This window comes from Bos indicus x Bos taurus, chromosome 11, assembly GCF_003369695.1.
Source record: "Bos indicus x Bos taurus breed Angus x Brahman F1 hybrid chromosome 11, Bos_hybrid_MaternalHap_v2.0, whole genome shotgun sequence".
Lineage (NCBI taxonomy): Eukaryota > Metazoa > Chordata > Mammalia > Artiodactyla > Bovidae > Bos > Bos indicus x Bos taurus.
Genome location: NC_040086.1, coordinates 12,930,613 through 12,945,989, shown reverse-complemented (window position 1 = coordinate 12,945,989; position 15,377 = coordinate 12,930,613). Strand labels below are relative to the sequence as shown.

Below are 15,377 nucleotides of genomic sequence, written 5' to 3'. Positions count from 1 at the left end.
GGCAGAAAAATAAATCAGCCGGGAGCCGGGAGTCGAGACACCGCGGGGAGGGAACGTGAGGTGGGGGGTGGCTGCGAGTGGTGGGAGCAGATCTGGTGAGCAAGCGGGCTTGACTGATGTCCTGTTTGCGAGTCAAGGGCTTAGAGGGGGTGGGGCGGCCCGTGCCCTGGAGCCCAAGTAATCTGGAGGAGTCCTGCCCGGTGAGAAGAGCACAGAGGCCGCCACCCGCCCCTTCCGCCCTCTGTGACCCCTGTGTGCGTACTGACTGACCCTGGGCCTTGGTGTGGGCCGGAGGAGCCGTATAAAGGGGCGCCCAGGCAGGGAGCCCAGCCTTTGGATGAGGGTGGTCAGAGTTCTACGCCTCCAAATAGGGTTGAGTTTAAACCCAACCCCCCTACTGGAGGCTTGGGGCCGTGTTTCTGGGACTGCGTGTACCCCCACCTCCTCTCCAAAGGCTTCCCAAGGCAGAGGGTTCTGGGAGGGGTGCTGTGGGGCCGCCCTGGGTCGACCCATCTGTGCTGCTGGCTGCTGGCCTCCCCACAGCGTCTGCAGTGGCTTGTCAGGGGTCCATAAATTTCCTTCTTGAAGAAAGTGTGTGTACAACAGAATGGATTCGTTTCAGCCAAAGGCAACTTAGTGCTCAGGCCTCTGCTCTAGGAGGGTGCAGCGGGGGCAGGAGGGACCTACTGGGCCTCTGGGGGCTTGCAGTCAGTTGGGCAGAGGGGATGCACAGGTGAAAGAGGTCACAGAACTGGAGGCTGAGAGGGTAGGTTCCAGACAGGCAGCCTCAGAACAGAGAGGTACTTCAGAGCAGGAGGCACTCTGGCCAGGGTGGTTGGGGCAGGCTTCCTGGAGGAGGTGGCTGGAGGAGGCACCCAGGGCAGGTGGAGCAGCCAGCAGGAGGCTGAGGGTTTGAGGCCTCTTGTGAGTGCCTGTGCACACGTGTACACGCCTGTGTGTATGTCCGGGCCCGGGTGAGTGCTGGGCTCTGGCTCATCAGGCAAATCCGTCTCTGTCCGTCATAGCCAACCCCTGGGTGATGTCCAGGAGATGCCCTCTGCCACCCACCTGGACCAGTACCTGTACCAGCTGCGCACCCGCCACCTGAGCCAGATCACCGAGGCGGCCCAGGCCCTGAAGCTCGGCCACAGTGAGCTCCCCGCTGCCCTGGAGCAGGCTGAGGACTGGCTCCTGCGGCTCCGTGCCCTGGCTGACGAGGTAGCTGACCCTGGGAGGTGCCTTCCTTCCTGCCTGGGATGTCAGAGCTGGGAGGGGCAGGGGGATGTCTGGTCCAAACTGGCTCTGTTGCTGGGTAACCTTGGGGAGGTGACTTAATCTCTCTGAGCCTCCATGTTTGCCTTCAGAGGGGATACTGGGTGTGGTGGGGCCCAGCCCAGAATCTGGCATGTAGTAGGTGCTTGATAAATGCCCCCGAAGAAAGAAAGTGAAGTCACTCCGTCATATCTGACTCTTTGCGACCCCATGGACTGTAGCCCACCATGCTCCTCCATCCATGGGATTTTCCAGGCAAGAGTAGTAGAGTGGGTTGCCATTTCCTTCTCCAGAGGATCTTCCCGACCCAGGGATCGAACCTGGGTCTCCCACGTTGTAGGCAGATGCTTTACCATCTGAGTCACCAGGGAAGTTCAAAAATGCCCCCAAATATGCTCAATAAATGTGCTTCATAAATGCTGCCGATGGCTTCCCAGGTGCCTCAGTGGTAAAGAATCCGCCTGTAGTGCAGGAGTAGCAGGAGACGTGGGTTTGGTCCCTGGGTCAGGAAGATCCCCTGGAGGATGGCGTGGCAACCCGCTCAAGTATTCTTGCCAGGAAAATCTCATGGACAGAGGAGCCTGGTAGGCTTCAGGCCAGAGGGTCACAAAAAGTCACACATGACTGAAGAGACTTAGCGCAAATGGTGCCAAAGTATGTCAGAGACAGAGCTGGGACCAGAATCCGGGGCGCCTGGTCCAGTGCCAGGGTCCCCTTCCCCAGGGACCCAGCCCCACCTCCCCACCTACCTGTCTGCCTCGAGCCTGCCTCACAGGACCCTGTGTTTCCTGCCCGCCCGGATGCTCCTGAGCCCCAGGCTTGAGGAGGCTGCACCTGTAGTAATGTTGCATCTACACCCTGAACCCTCTGCCCTCTGGGGTCAGATGCCCCCACCAGGTCTCCAGGGAAGCAGGCAGGCCACAGATGTGTCTAGAATGAGGAGAAAGGTCTGCCCATATGTCATGGGTGGACACAGGTGCTGACCGCCCTGGCCAGAGCCATGTGGGACCCCCAGGGAGGGAGGTCGTGAGGCATGATCTCTGCAGAAGGGGTGTGCAGAGAAGGCCAGAGCCTGAGTGGGGAGAAGAGGGCCCAGGAGGTGGAAGGGGTGGTCTGGAGGGGAAGTGGCCTGAAGGGTCCGTGTTGTCTCTTCCCCAAGTGGGGCCTCTAACATATGACTGGTTACTTGGGTGCCACTGTGCTGCTCAAGCCCAGGATGACCCCTGGAAGTGGCTGTGGACCATCCCCTGGGGTCACAGACTGCCTTCCACATCTTGGCCCAGACTCCGGAACCCTCAGCGCAGACTGTGTCGTGGCTGGGAGTGGTTAAGGTGACAGGAGCACTAAGGATTGTGGAGGAAATGGGAGGGAGCCTTTCTCAAATTTGAGTGTGCTTCAGAATCCCCCGAAGGGCGTGTCAGCACAGGGTCCAAGCCCCACCTGATCTCGCATCTGGGGTGGGGCCTGAGCATCTGCACTTCCGGCAAGTGTCCAGGTGGAGCTGCGGGACCACACTTGGTGCTGTGGTTAGGGACACATATTTAGAATCAGAAAAGCCTGGCTCCTCGCCTCTTTGAGCCTGAGTTTCCTCGCCTGTGCTGCCTCCCGGCTGCAGGGGGGAAGTGACACGCAGGGAGACGCTAAGGGAGGGTGCCGCCCAGCAGCCCCTCCCACAGAGCACAGGCCTTGGGAGCAGATGGATTTAGCCGACGGACCACCTCTCCTGAGTGTGGCATCTGGGAGCAGTTCTCCCTAGAGGCGTGGAAGCACTCCAGGGCCCTCCGTTTTCAGAGCCCTGTGTCAGTGGCCCCAGAAAAGGGCCAGACCCCCGAGCCCCTGCTGTTAGAGGGAGAAGGGCCCGGTGTCCTCTGGGAAGAGGCTCGCCTCTTCCAGCAGATTCACAGCTGCTGTCAGGAGTCGGGAAGGGGGTGGCTCTTAGGTGTAATGTCATCTCTAGGGTCAAGTCAGCATTTCTCTACTCCCCAGTGGAGGGGTCTAAGAACTTGGGGCTCCAGGCAGGAGGGTCTCTTCCCAGAAAATGTGAATGCACAGCAGTGAATTCCTGGTGGGCTACTCCTGTGAGCTGGGGGCAGCCTGGCATCCTCTCCTTGAGGGCTCATAGCTGCTGAAGATACAGGTGCCCAGCCAGCCCTGGGGAGTCAGGGGACACCCGAGGGTAGGAGCTTGGAGGAGAGGCCTGCGGAGGCTGGCTCACTTGTGGTGGGCTGAGGGCGCGGGCTGGGAGGTACCGTCGTCCCTACCCTGACTGCCACCCTCTCTCCAGCCCCAGAACAGCCTGCCTGACATCGTCATCTGGATGCTTCAGGGGGACAAGCGGGTGGCGTACCAGCGGGTGCCTGCCCATGAGGTCCTCTTCTCCCGCCGGGGCACCAGCTACTGTGGCAAGAACTGTGGAAAACTGCAGACGATATTTCTGAAAGTGGGTTGTTTTCCCTTAAGTTGTGGTCATACTCTCTTACCCCTAGGGTGGTCCACTTCCCTCCGGTTCCCTGTTTTCTGTCAGGCTCAGAATTTCAAGTCTCTGCTCTCTGAAGGGACCGAGGGCTGCCACAGAAAGACTTCCCTTCTCCCCTCCTCCCACAAAGTCCCTAGACCCCATGCACTTGGTTTGGAAAGCGAGTAGGTGAGAATCAGGGGGTGCTTGGAATGAATGGGGGGCTGACCCCGAAGGCTGTGCTCCTCTCCAGCCAGCTCCCTGGTGGGGGCGGCCTCAGCCCTCAGCCCCCACGGCCAACCTTTAGGAGTCCTGGCACAGACCTGCTTCCACCCTCCAGAGGGTTTGGCTCCAGGCAGAGTCACACTCTGGTTAGAGTTCCTCCCCGTGTTAAGGCTGATGTGTGGGCGCTGGCTGTGCCCGTGGCTCTGCTCATCGGAGGCCTGGGACCAGATAACCCTGTCCCTTCCATCCTTTGGTCCCCACCTCCCCTGCCCTTTCTCCTCCCACCCATCCTTGCTCCCCCACCGTCTTCTTTCAGCCTTGGGGGTGGGTGACAGGGAAGTGAGCAGGTGCCTGAAGATGCCTGCTTTCTTCTCCGGGTTCATGTGGGGATACACGAACCTTGGTCAGGGGGCTGTGGCCGGCTGGTCGGGACACAGTTCAGGGACACCCCTCTCTGAGCTGTGGCTGCTGCGGCCCAGGCGAGGGTCTGCGTGTAGAGAGCCGTCACTGAGGCTGCTCTGATCGAGGAGGAGGCCTGGGGAGTGAGCCTGCCGCTCACTGCATGGGGCTGACTCCAGATGGCTCTGCTGGCATCATGAACTGCCTGGCCTTCAACCTTCCCTCCCCTGTCTCTTCCCATCCACACCAGAGCCTCCTTCCATCTCACCTCTTCCAGGAAGTCACTGTGGACTAACCTTAGCCTCCAACCTCTGAGTGGCTATTGGCCGATCCATTCATACACTGGCCAGTCATTCTCGCTGCCCTCTGAGGTGGGCAGAGGAGACAGCTTTCAAAGGCACAGTGTGTGTGGACAGGTTGTAGGTTGGCTGAAATACTGTGTGTCCTTGGGCAGATTGCCCAATCTCTCTGAATGCTGTTTTCCTACCTATAGAATAAAGATCAGACTGCCCTGATTACAGCATTGAGCATGGAATTAGGTAGCACAAGTCAAGGATCTTCCTGGAACTAGGTGATCAATGAATACAATTTTTTTTCTTCTCTTCTCCCCTTTTCCTTCTGGGGAGCTCTTTGCCCCCTGGGGAGAGGAGGCTCCACCAGCATCGTGACTGGAGGCCATCACAAAGCCAGGGATGATCAGAAGTCTACATGCAGGTCATTGGTGCTTCAGAGGACAGCTGGCTTTGCCTAGAAAGAGGGCAGGGGTATGAGGCAGTGGGCTGGCCCTCCCACCTGGGACATTTTCCTCGTGAGATCCCAACCTCCTAGCATCCTGCTTTCTTCTCTCCCAAGCCAGCTCCTTGCCTGGTTGGGCAGATGGGAAAGGAACTCCAGGAGCGGCCACATCTGAACAGGGTTAACCAGACTGTCAGGCTGCAGTGGAGGTGAGGCTGCAGGAACGGGCCTGGTAGACGCCTGTGAACGGAATGAGCATCAGGCTCTGACCTCTTGGCCCTGCAGCCTCAGGGAAATGCAAACTGAAAAATTTTTCTGATCCCAAGCAAGAAAAAAAAAAAAAAGATATAAGATTGTTTCTCGAAGTCTTCCCCACTGAGTTTATGAGCCCCGCCAGTAGCTCCTGAGCAAGCTCTACAAAAATGTTGGCAGCAAGCAGAGACCAAGAAAACATTGGTGTTTCTTAAGTTAAACCAAAGTTGGAAAAAATGAGCACCAGCAGAGAGGGAGAGGAGCCCCAAACTAGACATTTCTTTATTTGCTGTTGCTATTTTGGGTCCAGCAGGCTGGCCCTGTCTGGGGGAGGGCAGGGGAGAGACTGGGGGCGGATGGGGGAAGAGGGGGGTCAGGCATTCCTGCCATCTCCCTGGGGCTGGTGGTTTGGAGGGGAAAAGGCTACTAACCACCCCAGGGGAGAGGACACCGAAGCAAACAGTCATAGGGAGGTTTCCGAGGGGTGACACTTGGGGTCAGGGGCTCCTCTAGGCTTCACTGAGGATGAATCAAGACAGAGAGGCTGGGTGAAGGGTGAGATTGCTGATGCCCTGGCATGACCACCCCTTTCTGATCCTCTTACCTGGCCTGGGCTCCCGCTCTGGGGATCCAGGCCTCTTCTACTGGTTGGAGAGACTCCCTTTCCTCCTCTAAACCCACCAAAGTGACTTTCTCATCTCATTCAGCTCCATGTCCCAGCAGAGACACTCCTCCAAGCTCAGGCACATGAAGCCTGGATACTTAATGTGTTACTTCCTCTAGGGGACTGTGTGTTATTCTGAAAGTGAGGCACTTCTGTTCCTTAGGCCGTATCTGACCCTTGATTTCAATCAAATGGTGAAGCAGTTGTGGAGAATAAATGTTTTATGTTGGGTTGTTGTGGTTATTCTGTTTTGGCAGAGCTTCTGAAAGTTTCAGGATAAAAAGCAGTTGAAGACCAGTGAATAGCGGTTAACATGCTGATAAGCACTTGAAAGGGTGGGGATATCAGATGATACAACATCCAGCCAAAAACCCCTGAAAAAAAAAAACAAAACCCAAAACTGAAACTGAATAGAGAGGCTTTAACCTCTCCCCTTTTCAGACCTTTCTTTCTCTTATAGAGACATGTTCTAGAACCGCACCATCCAATATGCTAGCCATATGTGGTTATTTAAATTTAAATGAAATAAAACTAAAAATTTAGTTTCTCAGTCATACCAGCTACATTTTAACTGCTCAGTTGCCACATGGAGCTGGTGCATTGAACTCTGCAAATGTAAAAAGCCATTTCCACTGTAACAGAAATTTCCACGGGACCATGCTATTCTAGGAGAGAGCAGAAGTGAGGATGCAGTGGGAGAGGGGAGAATGGGGCTCCTGGTCTCGACACAGCCCGTCTCTGCAAAGAGCACCTGGATGGGAGGAATGCCGTCTTCTCTTTTGATGGGAAGGAATCTTGGTGAGGTTTCTCAGTCGTCTGTGAACTTCTGAGAAGTCCCCCAATAGGGCCCACCCTGATGGGGTGACAGGCTGGTATGCCCAGGCCTGGAGGCCCTGCAAGTTGAGACATCCTGACTCTGAAGGGGACTGTGGGTTTCTTTCCTTCTCTGGTACCCAGTATCCGATGGAAGGGGTGCCCAGAGCCCGGATGCCGGTGCAGATTCGGGTCAGGCTCTGGTTTGGACTCTCTGTGGATGAAAAGGAGTTCAACCAGTTTGCTGAGGGCAAGCTCTCCGTCTTCGCTGAAACTGTGAGTGCCTGACCGCCTGCCCACCCTGCCCCCAGCCCCTGAGCTACTGCAGGCCTGCTCACTTCCCTGTTGCTCACTCTCCAGTATGAGAACCAGACCAAGCTGGCCCTGGTTGGGAACTGGGGCACAACTGGCCTCACCTACCCCAAGTTTTCTGACATCACGGGCAGGATCAAGCTACCCAAGGACAGCTTCCGCCCCTCAGCTGGCTGGGCCTGGGCTGGAGACTGGTTCGTGTGTCCAGAGAAGACGTGAGTTGTGGGCAGGGAGGGCTTGGAGATGTGGGCAGGGAGGGCTTGGAGACCCCCTCTGCCCCAGCCATTTCTGTGAAAGGGTCTCTGTCTGCTCTGCCCCTACGTTGGTCATAGTGACTCCCTTGAACTCTCCTGGGCTCACGAGGCAGCATTCTCTGCTCAAAGGGCTCTAATGATCAGAAAGTCCTTTCTGATTAAACCTAAGCTGACATCCAGTAGACTTTGCATCCATTGGTTACAGCCCTTTCCTCCAAGATGCCAGAGAAAGCCTGCTCTCTCCTCTGCATGTTAATCCCTCTCCCGTCTCGGTCCCTCTCCCGTCTCAGGCCCCCTCTCCCTTAGTGCCTCTCAGAACAGCCTTATCCTTCTCCAACTGCATTGCCATCTCTACCTCTTCCTCCTCTCTCTTTTTCTATTTCGGTTGATATTCAACAGTTTTTTTTTTTTTTTTTTAACTCTTTAAAAATTGAAGAGCAATGCCTATCGTAGTCACCTACTCAGATCTTAAGTATGTAGCCTGATAATCTTTGACATTTCTGCAACTATCTACTGAGCTTCAAATTCCCACAGGGTATTTGGAGTCTTCAGTTGGTTTCCCTGTTTCTTTCTCTATCTTGGTGGTGACGTTGTCTTCCGTCCCCTTGACTCGCTGCCCTTCCTGTCTCTTCCCCTCATCTCTCCTGTTGTTGGTTGGAAGTGAGGCTGACACAGAAAGGTTGGCCCAGGCCCTGGAGTGCTCTGCCGGAGGGTGTGGATGGGTGGGGGTGTTGGCAGAGACTCTGACTCACCCCTGTCCGCAGACTGCTTCACGACACTGATGCTGGCCACCTGAGCTTCGTGGAGGAGGTATTTGAGAACCAGACCCGGCTCCCTGGAGGCCAGTGGATCTACATGAGTGACAACTACACGGATGTGGTAAGGGGGTGCTCTGGGGGCAAGTGGGCTCTGCTTTCCCAGGGTCCTGGGCATTTAGGCCCAGGAAGGGCCTGTGACTGAGAGAAGAACGTTCTCCCCTGCTCCCACAGCCCCAGCACCCACGCTTGGGCTTTCACAGGGCCAGTGAGAGGTCTGGCAAGGGTCGGACACGGACCCCAAGTGACACCTGGGGCTTTGAGAGTGTGCAGCGTCAGGTTGCATCTTCTCATCTCCCCATCCGTCTCTTCTCACGCTTGCCTGACCCGTGTCACTCTAGAACGGGGAGAAGGTGCTTCCCAAGGATGACATCGAGTGCCCGCTGGGCTGGAAGTGGGAAGATGAAGAGTGGTCCACGGACCTGAATCGGGCTGTCGATGAACAAGGTGGGCGGCGTGTGGAGCCCCCTGAGCACCCAGCAGTCTTGTGAGGCATGTTGGTGGGGACAACTAGAGGCAGAGCCCTTGGACTTGGGGTACTGGCCTTCACTGGGCTAGTTCATCTGGGGGACCTCCTGGGGAGTCCTTACTTCAAACTACAAATCGGGAATCGGTGGCCACTTGAAAGTCTGTGAATGTCCTCCAAATGCTGAGTGGGAGATGGCCAGGCCATGAACGATGGGCGCCTCTCCCCCAGGCTGGGAGTACAGCATCACCATCCCGCCGGACCGGAAGCCGAGGCACTGGGTCCCTGCCGAGAAGATGTACTACACACACCGGCGGCGGCGCTGGGTCCGTCTGCGCCGGAGGGACCTCAGCCAGATGGAGGCGTTGAAGCGGGTGAGCCCGGGGGTGGAGGTGGGCAGAGGTGAGGCCCTGGGCAGGGGAGGCCAGCTGGGCACAGTGCACACCTCTGTGCACACACGCACGCAGGGGGCGTGTGCAAGACAAGCACTCGAGATGCTCGAAGATCACGTGTCGCTCACACAGGTGCTCATGGACAGAAAGCACCCAAACGCCCACGACTATGCGTGGGGATGTGTTCAGCATCCCCTGGAAGGGGTGAAGGTGTGCCTCGGGCGTGTCTGTGGCTGGGTGGCCTTGGGGCAGAGTCTGAGATAGGAGCTTGGCTACCTGCAGTTTGTTGAGGCAGAGCTCTCGGGTGCCAAGAGCAAGACTGTGGTCCCAGGCAAGACGGTTTTGACTTGAACTGTGGCTCAGAAAGGGGCTCAACCTGGAGCACCACAGCGCTCTCCTCACCTGGAGGCAAGGGGGCTGGGTTTGTACCACCTTAGCCATCAGTCACTGACTGGGGTTGCTGGGGTGGGCTAGCTGCATACCCTCCCCAGGAAGCCTGTTCCCTCCAGCATGGCCAATTCCGCGGAGAAGGGGCCTGCTGCGGATGAGGGTGCTGCTAGTCAAAGAGCCTGGGTGGGCTCAGTCAGCATTTACCAGAGGGCATGTTCAAGTGTGAGCACCCCTGCCCACAGCCATGCCCAGATACCCCAGGATGCAGACAGGTGCAGAGCGAGCTTGTGTGAGCACACACCTGCCTGCACCTGCTTCCGGGGTCACCCAGACGCTCGCGTTCTGCGTGCCTGCCTCCCCGGAACCCTCTTGGCCTGTGTCCTTCCTTTCCAGGCACACGTTGGAATTTTGGCTCGAGAACTAGGCCTCCCCTCCAGTCCAGGAATAGCCTTTGGCATGACCCAAGTCCCTTCTCTCTTTGGTTACAGAGACTCTAGAGAGGAAGGTCACTGGGTCCCAGGAGAGGCCAGGCTTTTGGGCTGTTCCTGGTGTCATGAACCAGACAGACGCCACTGTGCCTATGAGGGCACCCAGGGGACAGAGGCGAAGTCTTGCCAGGCGCTGTGCCTCGCCTGCCCCCTCACCACCGGCATCGCCCCGCAGAGGGACACAGCCAGCCTTGGGACTGGCGCTGAGCTCATGGCCCTGAGGATCATCTCAGGTCATGAGATGGTGGGAAGGGGCTTCTGGGACTCCCTCCAAGATGGGAAAGGGCCCCCTTGGAGGAAGTCTGGGGGGTCTCTCCGCACTGTTGTAGGTCTCACCTCGTGGAGAAACAACCTATGTCTGGGAAATGAGCTATTCATTTTGCCTCCGAATTGCAGATCCATTTCCTTTTTTATAAGTCGGAATATGAAGAAGAAAAAGGAAATTACAAGGAAACCTTGGGTTCACGAAATCCACCTAGAATCCAAATAAACAAACAAACCAAAAGCCCAGTGTTTTCATCACTGCTCAGTCTACCTTCCTTTCTTGGCTCCTTGGATCTCCCCACAGCCCAGGGAGCCTCTGATTTCCTGACCTGGGACTCTTGTCATTGCAGAAACCGCTCAGAAGCCCCTCCTCCAGGGGTCCCTCCCAGGTTTTCCTACCTGCAGGGTGATGATGCAGGGTGTGCGTGTGGGGAGTCCCGGAGGGCAAGAAGGGCACAGCTGGAGCCCAGCCCGGGACTCCCTGCCAACCTGCCAAGCAGCCCCTGAGTCTGGCCTGTTCTCCCATGCAGCACAGGCAGGCGGAGGCAGAGGGCGAGGGCTGGGAGTACGCCTCGCTCTTCGGCTGGAAGTTCCATCTGGAGTACCGCAAGACAGACGCCTTTCGTCGTCGCCGCTGGCGCCGCCGCATGGAGCCCTTGGAGAAGACAGGGCCTGCGGCTGTGTTTGCCCTTGAGGGGGCCCTGGTATGTGGCCATGCCTTTCTGGGGTCGACTGGGTGCAACATGTTTTTCCAGGGCTGCTTAGGGCTGACGAAGGTGAGGTGCAGGGGGCCCCGGGATGGGACTGTGAATTTGGTCCCCTGGGGTTGCATGTGGGGATATGGACACCACTCTGGGTATTCTCCTGAAACAGAATAGCTTGTTTCTTGGCACCAGAAGACCCACTACTACTTTGGCAATTGAGATGGGAGCAGGGAGAGGGCCTGGACTTCTGGTGCTCTGACCTGTGACTGAGGCCAAGGGACCTGTCTCCTCTGAAGAGGCTAGCTGGCCTGGGGATGGGCCTGGGAGGCTTTGGCCCGGCCCAGGGGAGTAGCCAGAGGGGTTCAGAGACCCTGAATGTCCTCGGGTGGACTTGGATCCTCCTGAGGCAGAGGCTATCTCGTGGGCGTCCCGAGAATCTGGGGAGAGAGGTGCCTTAGAGACCCCTTCCCAGAGCTAGTGGAGTGAGGGTCAGATCAAAGTTATCCAGGGTCTGGATGATGTGTTCCACAGAAAAGATGTGTTCACGCTTCCTGGACGGACCAAATGGGGACATTTGGGACCAGGGGATAGCCTGTCCCCTGCTCTGTTGGTCTGGGGATTTCCAGAGTTGGGGGTGAGATGCCCATGAGGAGATGTCACCTCTGAAATCCAGATAGGACAGCCTTCCCCCTGGGTGGGGGACAGGCCTTTGCGCTGTGACCCATGGGAGTAGGTCTCACCAGCTTTACTGGCTAATAGAATCTGAGTGTGTCTTCATGAGCCCACTGTGTGTGTATTTGAGTACATATAAGTGTTTGGTCTGGGTGAGGAGCAGTGGGTCTTAGCCCTCAGCCAGGAAGTACAGTGGGGAGGGCCCCCCGACCTGATGGGATGGCTACAGAAAAAGGAGTGGAAGCTGGCAGTGGCCCTGAGGGGGCCTGGGCAGGGCCTGGAAGCTCGGCCACTCCCAGGACCTACGGGGGGCCATGTCCAGGGGTGACGGTATGGGAGATGGAACCCCCTTGGGGCCGGGTGATGTCAGAGGCTCTAGAGGGAGCCCCTCCCGGTCTGGGGGCCAAGTGGTAGGGAGGCTGAAGGAGGGGGCGGAGCTCTGGGCTCTCTGGGCCCCTGAGCTGGTGCTCAGGCTGGTATGGTGCCGGAGGGCAGGGGGTTGGAACTGCCACCCAGGCTGGAGCAGCCGCGGCCGGGGATCTCTTTGTCCTGTTGGAAGGGGCCTGGCTCGGGCACAGGGCAGGGCGTGGGGGAGCTTGTGTGGCTTCCACTGAGGGGCAGGGAGTAAAGACCTTGGCAGACCTCAGAGGCAGGGCCAGGTCTGAGGGTGCTGCCCCCTACGGGGACAGGGCTTGTTTTCATCAGATAGAAATGCAACCGAAGTGGGCTGAAGAGAGGAAAAGAGCTTAAGGCTCAGATGGCTGGGAATCTGATTCACCACGAGGTGAATCAGGCATCAGGCCTGGCAGGAGCCAGGGGCTCACACAGTGTCCCTGGGACTCTGTGTTTCTGACTCGCTCCGCGGCCTTGGCCCCATTCTCACACTGGCTTATTCCATGTGGTGGCAAAGATGGTGCCCGTGACGGAGGCTGCCACCGTCTTTACAGCCAGCAGAGCCCAGCTGGCCTTCTCTCTTTCCTCACAGCTGGAGACCCCAGGGGGGAGAGTGTACTTTCTCAGGGAGGCCAGGGCCATCTCGTGTGCGACTGACCAGCTCTCCTGGGCCCTGTGCCCATGCCAGTGCCTGAGCCCGAGGGCGAGGAACGGAATGTTCTGATTGACTGTCTTGGTCACGCTCCCCTTTTCTTTGTGGTCGACAGCCCCACCAGGTTGGGGAGAAGAGCATCTGAGAAGGAAACAAGACTCACCGGTGCTGGGCACAGAGTGCAGATGACCACGGTGCTCTTGAATAAGCAGTAGGGAGCGAGTGTGGACTGTCAAGGGGAGGAGGAGCGCCCTGGTCAGAGCTGGGATTTAGGGCCCTCATCAAGTAGCCATGGAGGATGGCAGGGGAGGGAGAGCCTTCCATCACGAGACCCCCAGGAGGCTTGGTTAGAGATCTGGGAGCAGGTGACCATCTGGGGTGGGAGCCAAGAGAGTGGAATGGACGGAGGTAGAGTGGCAAGGCTTGGGGAGGGAAGGGTCAATCGGGTGTCAGAGGCTCCGCCGGATGGGCAGTAGGGCCACTCCCCTCGCCAGGCTGTGGGGTGGGTGGGCCTGGGGCTGCGATGAGTTCACGGTTGGCCCTGGTGAGTGTGACACACACCGTGAAGTGCTGTGTGAGGAAGATGGATCTGGCGGCTGCCTGCCAGGCGGCCCCAGGGCAGGGAGACCGGGTGTGTGGGGGGCTGAGCGTCAGCTGCGAGGGGAGGGAGGGGGCTGGGAGGAGAGAGGGCGCCAGGCCAGAGGTGGCCCCGAGACACGTGGAGGAAAGCGTGGACGGCTCCGGGGCTGGCGGGGATTGAGGGGAAGAAGGCGAGCGAGGCTGGGGGACCCACTGCCAAGCTTTCATGGCTCGGTGACTGGGAGAGTGAAGGCGGGCATTTCCCAGAACTGAGAAACGAATCCGTTTACTCTTTACGTGGGAGAAAATGTTGTGAGGGAGCCCTGAAATCAAATGTCAAGTCAAATGGGAAGGTGACTGGTAGTGATGCAGATGTGAGCCGCCTGTGATCTGTGGAAGAAATCAGGGCAGTGAAGCCTGGAGTCCTGGGGGAGCTTTGCTGATATAGGGAGCCAGAGGCGGACAGTGGTCAGAGTGGCTGGATCTGTGAAGACTGGAGGACACAGTCTTTAGGTGTGACCAGCATTTGGACAGGGCCACAGGCCCATTGGATAGGAACTGACTAGATCACTCTACTTGAGCCAAAGACCACCCCTCATCAGCATGAGAGCACACACACAGATGCGTGCACACACACACACACACACACACACTCACACACACACACTGTCCTTCCATGGTCACGTTTACCTGCCTCCTGCCAGGACCAAGGACAGCCTGGGTGCCCATTCCCGAGTCTGCTGTCCTTCATCCCGGGGAGAACTGATGCTCTAGCATCAGGGCAGACGGTTGGGTTTTCTGGACGTCAGGACCAATCTAATTGTTCCAGGTACTGGCCTTTGCCCACTGGTCACTGATGCCTGCTGATTCCCTTGGCAGGAGTGTGGAAGTGGGTGGGTGAGGCTTCTGAATGGCACCGGTTTGGTTTGAATGTTGCTTCCTCTGCTTCCACTAAGGATAGGTTACTTGTCTCTTTAGCAACTCTGTTACCTTATGAAAATTACTACATCCATGGGTCCTTGTAAGGAATGAAGACATAACCCATGTAAAGAAGTGATTCTGTTTTAATTGAACTTAGGATCCATCTAGGGATCTTGTTAAAATGCACACTTTTGATCTGATGTCTGAGTGGGGCTTGAGAGTCTTCATTTCTAACAGGCCTCCAGGGATGCTGACATTGCTGATCTCAGGACCGTCTTTGAGTAGCCAGGATGTCAGCTGCATAGAACATCCTGAAGATGAGGGAGGCAGTCATATCGGCCCCCTACTTGAATGAATGCCCCTCTGGGGGAGGGGGGCTGTCTCTTCCGGGCTGAAGGTGTGTGGCCAGGGTCCTAGAGAGGGAGGCAGGGAAAGGTGACATGTCCTCTCTGTTTCTTTGTGGGAGAAGGTGATCTTTTCTTCTAGTGATCCGTCTGATGGACCTGGCTCATGGGAGACCCCAGTCTGATTAGGAGGAGGGATATTTACATCTGAATGCAAATAAGCCCAACACAATCTGCATCTTTGAAGTACAGACTGAGAGTCATTCCAGAGTGACGGCATCTAATGAGGGGAGCTTCTTGGAGGAGGCCCTGGGGAGGCAGAGCTTGGAGGAACCCAGGACTGTGGGTGGTGGCCAGGTAGCCTTGCTGGTAATCTGACATTTCTAGATGTCTGGGCCCAAGGGCCAGGCCTATGGCGCCCCCTTGCCTCCTACTGCCCGTCCCCTGGCCCATGAGTCCACCAGCAGGCCGGGCCTCACTTGCCAGCTCCCCTCCTGAAGACGTCTCGCTGGAAGGCAGGCCCTGTCTGCTCATTAGCACGGGCAGCCTTTCCCTGAAACCTTCTGCCGGGGCCAAGCCTGGCTCCCTCTGCGGAGCGGGAGGCCCTGGCTCTGTCTGCTAATCGTCTGCTGTCTCCATCGCGAGCATTATTTTATTTTCGTATTATTCTTTTTCCAGCTAATATCCTGGCATTCCCAAAGACACCGGGTTTCATAATCTTCCTGGCGTTCCCAGGGAGCTGGGAAGCAGAGTACAAAGCTGCTATTATAGCGTGTTCCATCCAGCCTCCCTCTCCTCGCCCCACACCCCTCGCTGCCGCCGCCACCGCCACCGCCGGCTCCGACCCAGTCACCCCCTCCCGACGCCACCGGCCTCTCTGAGAACCCTGGTGACGGCTGCTGGGGATGAGCTCACA

The 15,377-nt window shown here is 57.4% G+C and overlaps 1 protein-coding gene across 24 annotated transcripts in view; it reads left to right on the top strand.

Moving 5' to 3' along the window:
* DYSF (dysferlin) overlaps positions 1-15,377 on the top strand; it is a 224,474-nt gene that overhangs the window by 105,213 nt on the left and 103,884 nt on the right. For all 24 annotated transcript variants that reach the window (XM_027554906.1, XM_027554921.1, XM_027554917.1 and 21 more), the window contains 8 exons: positions 1,026-1,218; positions 3,557-3,712; positions 6,960-7,091; positions 7,176-7,342; positions 8,146-8,260; positions 8,538-8,643; positions 8,894-9,036; positions 10,727-10,900. In XM_027554906.1, the coding sequence (XP_027410707.1) occupies positions 1,026-1,218; positions 3,557-3,712; positions 6,960-7,091; positions 7,176-7,342; positions 8,146-8,260; positions 8,538-8,643; positions 8,894-9,036; positions 10,727-10,900 (1,186 nt within the window). The remainder of the gene's footprint in view (positions 1-1,025; positions 1,219-3,556; positions 3,713-6,959; positions 7,092-7,175; positions 7,343-8,145; positions 8,261-8,537; positions 8,644-8,893; positions 9,037-10,726; positions 10,901-15,377) is intronic.